The 7,292-nt window shown below is 31.9% G+C and overlaps 1 protein-coding gene across 1 annotated transcript; it reads right to left on the bottom strand.

The window, feature by feature from the left end:
- Nucleotides 1–1,151: 1,151 nt before the first annotated feature.
- On the bottom strand, nt 1,152–6,404 carry LOC107852637 (probable flavin-containing monooxygenase 1). The gene is made up of 5 exons (XM_016697661.2): nt 5,743–6,404; nt 4,111–4,348; nt 3,851–4,029; nt 2,840–3,201; nt 1,152–1,746 (listed from the first exon to the last, which is right to left on the bottom strand). Exons 1-5 carry the CDS (start codon nt 6,178–6,180, stop codon nt 1,392–1,394), a joined length of 1,572 nt encoding a protein of 523 aa, XP_016553147.1. The 5' UTR covers nt 6,181–6,404; the 3' UTR covers nt 1,152–1,391.
- Nucleotides 6,405–7,292: the final 888 nt, after the last annotated feature.

Raw genomic sequence — 7,292 nt, 5'->3', positions numbered from 1 at the left:
GACCCTGGGCTAAGTTAAGTCCACAGGTGAATGATCTACGAATGGGACCAAAATGGGAATCTTACATGGAATAGACATAGTTTCGGCAAAATAGAACGTGCTAGCCTAAGTTTCAAAAATTATCATCTTTAATCAATGTATCAACTGTATGCAACTGATTGTATTTGATATAAAAAATAAATATAGTGACTGATATGAACTGATGTATGTAACTATATGCAACTAATGTATCAATTTGTATCAACAAATACAACTTTTATTTTTATAAAACCATATAATTAATCATACCCAAATACAAATGTCTTGTTTTATGCGTATATATCGTTTGTATTTGAATGGTTCAGTTTGTATCGGCAAATACAATTACATTTTATAGGACAAAATACAAATATAAATATATCATGAATCAGATTTAAAATACAAATATAAAAACAAAATATATCATGAATTGGTTGTATTTATTAGAAAAAAATCCAGTTATATAAATCAGATATAAACTACAAATATATCATGATTCAACCTTTAATTGAGAAAATACATAATGATACATTGAAACCAAATACAAAAACAACTTTTGCCTACCATTCGAGGTCCTCTAATACATACTGATACAACTAATGCTTTACTAAAGCAGTGAAAAAGAGAAAGAGAGAGCTGAGAGTCAGAGAGCGAGATGGAGGGAGGGAGGGAGCAAGAGAGACGGAGATGGGGAGGGGGGGCGAGCGAGAATGGGAGAGAGGAAGGAGAGTGGCAAGAGAGGGAAGGAGAAGAGAGGTTATAGATTGTATTTAATTGACAAGAGAAGCTATGAATTATAATTAATTTAAAATTAGGCTAAATGATGTAATTTGAAGCTTATATTTGCCAAGCATATTGAACATCTTAGGAATAGGGCTTTCACCCGAAATCCCAAGATTCTGACTATTGATCATGAACATGCAGACCTGACACTTACGGAACGCACGCAGCCTTCGTCCATAGGATAGACATTTGGGATCACCACAAGTACTCCTTGTTAGTATTGGTTAGTACTCAAGAGAGCGAGGATGCACCGCTTTGTGAGCCCAAAGAGATATAGTTGTAATTTCAGCACAGTCATTTTGCGCTTCAGATGAAAAATATTTTTCAGACAACCAACAGAAAATGATTTACTAAAGAAAGTATCGAAAAATAATTATCACCGCACCAAATTATACAAAATAGTTAATAGGACTAAGGAAAGTCAAAGATACATAGTTTTATTTAGCTTCAGCCCACAACGGAGGAAAGTCATTTTTCCAAATCTAACGAAAAATATTTTCAGAGGTCCAAACAACAGAAAATGACCTGCTAAAGAAAATTCCACAAAATGACTTCTGTCGCACCAAAGTATACAAAATACTTAACAGGACCTAGTTATTAGGACTTAGCCTAACATAATCTGACTGCAGGTATGGTTGAAACCACTCATCATAGAAACTCTTCTTTCTTCTATTGTTGCATCCAATGTCCTTGCACAATTGGTCATTGTGCCAAATGTGTAGTGCAGCAATACAAGCCCTTTTGTACTCTTTTCCAGCATATGTTTTCATGTAATCTTCCCACTTTTGGATCTCTTTTTCCATCTCTTTTATGCTTGGCAACTTGAATGTTTGGTCAAGAAAATGTGCTAGCCATTGGCACCTCATCTCAGATGTGTGGAGATTTGTTATGCTCCCTGAGTATCCAATTATTGCTAGGTTTGGTATTCTTGGATGTATCATGTGCCTGCCAAGATTTTGCAAAAAGAAAGAGAAAAAAGGGAAATCACATCAAGAACATGGATCCTATTACTACAACGACATACTCAATCTGAAGAGTATGGATGTGAGGTAGCCGCGGTTGTTTCAATAGACCCTCAGCTCAACAAGCAGTGAAATCAAAGCAAGAATAAAAAGAAAATAACAGTAGCAAAATAACAAGATGAACAAAGCGAAAGAAGCAACAAGTATGTTATTAAAAATTGAAGAATAAGCTATTTAGCAAATACTAACATGAATCTTTTTTTTTGTTTTTTCATCCGGTGTCCGGTACCCACGTTAGAGCCGTAACTAATCGGGTTCGCACACTGCAGTATCCATTCAAGGGTGGCGCTCAAATTTTCTCCATACCTAGGGCTTGAATCCGAAACCTGTGGTTAAGGATGGAGTAGTCACATCACTATACCACAAACCCATGTAGGTAACATGAATCTTATTATAAGGAAAATATGCCCTTCGAATATTGATAATGTCTTTCAATGATTTTTGTTTATAAAGAAAATTGACGGACATCCATCAGTACCCAACAAAAAGTCAATAAAACTAACGGAACAAACAGTGGACTCTGCCAGTTTTTCAATGATTTTTGTTTATAAAGAAAATTGACAGACATCCATCAGTTATTTTTTTCTCAAATATGTGTGGAAACAATAGATGATTCATTTTAAGATAACCAAGGTACAATCTTGACACTGTGGATTTCACATGTCAATAGCAAACACGAGACAATATACTAATGATAGTCATACTAATGGCCCAAAAAGTATAACCAACTTGATTCTAATCCAGGAATTTAAGGGGTTTAAAAAATAAAAATATAGTCTTCAAATTTGAACTTACAAACTAAAGGGTGAATTTTGAACCCTATAACCACTAATCATACGTCTAGGAGGTTCAAACCCTCTATATATATATATATTCAAAAAAAGAAAAATAAATATTTTATATATACAACGTAATTTTTTTTGCCCCTCTTGCTTACCTCTAGATCCGCCCCTGCTTGTGGGATAGGGCGAGTGGGGATGGGGGAGAGAGGGGTTGATAGAAGAAGTAATGTGTACCTGTAAAGAGGAGATGCTGAATTTGGTGATCCCATTATATAATTCTGAAAACTTTTTGAGGAAAACATATTCTTCAACTTTTCTTGACCTTTATATCCAGTAGCAAATATAACAAGGTCAGCTTTTATTGGCTTATCAACTTCACCATCAAGAATCAATCCTTGTTTGCAAAAATTAAAACATTGTGTTTGCTTGAGAATAATGCTTCCTTCTTCAACTTTTCCATAGAAATTATCTGGTAATAAAAAGGACTTGCAAGAAGACATGTCTTGGAGAAAGCTTTGTTTTGGTACCATGTTGTACTTCTTCAATGGAAGATTCCATGTAAGATAACTCTCCACAAATTTTGAGAAACCCCATCTCTGAAAAAGTTATTGTTCAACAAGAATAAATGCATCAACAAATAACATCATATAAATGAATAATTTCTCTATTGTTTTAATTTATATGACACACTTTGATTGGGTAAACTTACTCATGCTGAATGTTTACACACAAGATCAATGAATGCGTGACACATGTTGATATATACACAATTGCTACTTAACCATGGTAACTTGATTAGTTTGGTGTAAATAAGACTGGGTGCAAGTAAGTATTTCTGCTTTGATGACACACAGAGTTTAAGTAAGATTTTTCTTTGGGAACTTGTGATCTAAAAAAAATTATAGATATTTTTGTGACTATAAGTTACTTACATTTACAAATTTTCTAAATTTAAAAAGCTATCATTCTTAATGGGACAAACTAAAAAGAAAAATGCATCCTATAAATTGAAACAAAAAGAATTACTTTTTATTTCAACATCCTACATGACATGTTTAATACCATCAAATTCAAAGGAGATTTTTGAGGATTATAAATATCTTTAGTTTAAATCACATCATGCAAAAATTTTTGTATTTTATAAAACTTATATTGAGTCAAACTAATACACGTACACCAAAACAAAAGAGTAATATTTTGGTTATTATTTTTATCTTCGATGGAAGGGATTTCAAGAAAATTTACCACAGGAGAAAGTAGGGTGGCCAACACATTGTAGATGATGTTCTCGCCAGGCTTGTGAACTAAGAGCTCTGAAAATCGACTACCATATAGAAATCCAAGATTAATTCCCCACCAAAAGCACCCACTGGGTATTGCCCATGGTATTGTCCTTTGTACCAATGTACAAGGGATTTCAGGACCTAAGTCATAAAAAATATTAATATCGTCACTATACATAACTTAAATATTATCATTGAAATCGATGAAAAGTTGTTTCTTACCATTGGCATTTGCACATTCAACCGCGATATCTACAGCTGATTTTTGAGAACCAACAACCGCGACTCTCTTTCCTTTAATCAGTTCTCTAGCCCTTTCATTGTCCATGGCAGAGTACTCCATGGCATGTATCACTTTCCCAGCGAAAAGGTCTGGCCCTTCACCGATAGGGAACTCCGGCATATTTGCTAAACCACTATACCTTCCAACGCACAGAATCAAAAACTCGGCTTCATATTCCTGAAAAGAACATAATAGATTAAAATTTTAATTTCTACATACTAACGGTAATAGTATCAAACTTATTACTTCAAGGTGTCAATCGATACCACAAATAAAGTTCTTTTAAATGTATGTATGTACATAATATTTTTCTAAATTTTATATATACACAACATGTATGTCACAATGAGCTACAGTTTCAAGCCGAGTCATACGTTAGGTAGCCCATTGTGACATAAATGAACATTATTACGTAAAATCCATGAGCAGGCCAGTGACCACTCTAGATATTAGTAAAAGAATACTTATGCTTCTCAAAAAATATTGTACTATAAATTTAAAAAGATTATAATAATAGTAAGATTATTGGTGGATTCTCTTGGATATGTAAGTAACGTGAATAACTTAAGTCAAATATAGTTACACACTTCGGAGGTCACTCGTGTGATTACTGAAGTGTATTCATCATATTTTATGACATATGTGAAAACTGTCTCACTTACTTTCTGATAAATTGAACATGTTTCAGATTCTCTGACCTTTTTAGAAAATTACGAAAACATCTAAATCAGATACATAGGAATATTAAAATTATTAGAAAAAAGAAACGTATGTAATAGTAATGGTGTTGATAGTTGATCACGGTAGTCATTGTTGCTGCTGATCAGTGTTGGTTATGGATAGTAATAAGTGGTGATGAAAATCTATGATAGTGATTAGCGATTCTGGATGATGGTGATAGTTGATGGCGCTAATGGTTAATTGTTGTTGATAGATAATGATAATGGCTATTAATAGTGATGGTTAATGATAATGGTGATTAATGGTGATGATTATATATGGTGAACGTTAGAGGTGGTAAAAATTGATATTGACAACCACGACTTGTGGTGGTGATGATAATTGACGATGATAATGGTTGTGATGATAGCGATTGAAGGTAATGATTGTAAATGATTTACAGATAGGTGGTGAAAACGAATAAAGTAGTACTAAAATGTTTTCTTTTGCAGAAAGTTTTGAATTGACATCATTTTAATAATATGAAGACTTTATTAGAAGTCCTAATCATTCAAATTCACTAACATAAAAGAAAAAATAAACAAAATACATTTAATAACAAAAATCTGAATAATTAATATTTATACCTAAAAAGAATTATATATAATCAAAATTTGAATAATTAAGATTTAGCCAGAATGCAGAAGATGTGATTATACAACAACAAATTAAATAATCTTAGACCGACATATATGAAACAAATCAAAGAGAAGAAAAGTTCTTTCTTTTTTCTCCTAGTTCAAAAAAGCATACATGAATGGTGAAGTTATCAGAATGTTGCACTAAAATAGCTGATGAATATATAATTTCTATATACCGATAGAAAAAGCAAACAGTGAATTCGATCATACCTGAGTAGTGAAGTCCTCATGTTGCACCAAGATTTGCCATTTCCCTTTAGATCCAAATGGTTTCCCATTTCCACTCCAAAACTCCCAAGAATCCATTTCTTCATCACAAACTCCAACATAATTAATTCCAATAACTTTAGTATTCAATTGAATATATTCCTTTAGCCCAAAATGTTTTGCATATTCCTCAACATACATCAACACCTCAGTGTTATGAGGGAACCTCCCTCTAACACTTCTTGGCCATGGAAAATCAGTGAATTCAAATGTCCTTTTTGGACTTTGTAGCCTTGTTGATTCAATTGTTTGTGTCCAAACTCCACCAATTGCATTTGATGCTTCAAAAACTATTGGAATGAATCCTTTTTCTAGTGTGTATTTGCATGCTAAAAGTCCACTAATTCCAGCTCCAATAATAGCTACTCTCTTTTCCTCCATGATGATGTTTTTTGCCCAAGCCTTGGACAGATGTACTCGACTAATACAAATAGAAAGAGACAACACTAGTGAGTAAAATTACAAAAAGATCTTGAAAGGTCTTGGGCAGACGTACTCAATTGATAGAAATAAAAAGAGATTCGTTTAGTGAATGATAATATTAACGAATAAACTAAAAAATAGACTAGAGACAATTTTTTGGTTGGTGTTGAAGTGACCAAAAAAGAAAAAGATGGGAGAATTTATAAGGATTTGAAAAGATAATGATAATAATTTAATTATTTTAAAGTCAAGGACTATACTACTTAATTATTGCTTGGATCTTAAAGTGCGCTGTCAAGAAAAACGTGACATAAAAAAGTAAAAAATATACACGATTTTTCACGTTCATGCTAGTCTTGTACTCCCTCCACCTCAAATTACCTATCTCAAATTTTTTAATTTAATTTATCATTTTACTTGTTTTTTTTCATTAATAAAAAAGAGATAAAAATATTTTTTCATATTTTATCCTTTGCATTAATTACCTTTTTCTTCAAATTAAAATATAAAGTAGTACTATGATAAACTAATCGTGTTATTAATTATTTTTCTTAATCATTACGTCATTTCAATTTGAGACGGATAATTTGGGACGGAGAGAGTATATCATTAATACAGTCCTATTTTTACATAACAGTCAATTTCATATAAAGATATTACTTTAATAACCAAGTTAAGAAACATATGAAATAAAATAATTGCACGATTTTTAAGTTCATACATTTCTGATCTATCTATATCACTAATGCATTGAGATTATTTTATAGTAGCATTTTCTTATGGTAATTAACAACCAAAAAATATGGAGATAGCTAGGACGTTTCTGTAGAGAAATTTGAATGTATTGAATCAAGACAAAACCGTCAGTCTAATCATATTAATTGGGTTTTATATCTTTTGTTTCAATTTATTTTGCTTGATTCAAAATATAAGTGTTAAATTAACTAATTTTAAACTCAAATCTTTAAATTCTTTAAAATAAATCTACACATTTATTAGAAATTTACTCCATTTATTTGTTGTTGAAGTGACTGGAAAAAAAAAATTAGGAGAATTTAAAAGGACTTAGA

This window comes from Capsicum annuum, chromosome 7 (assembly GCF_002878395.1).
Source record: "Capsicum annuum cultivar UCD-10X-F1 chromosome 7, UCD10Xv1.1, whole genome shotgun sequence".
Taxonomy (NCBI): domain Eukaryota; kingdom Viridiplantae; phylum Streptophyta; class Magnoliopsida; order Solanales; family Solanaceae; genus Capsicum; species Capsicum annuum.
This window is presented reverse-complemented; position numbering and strand designations above follow the sequence as displayed.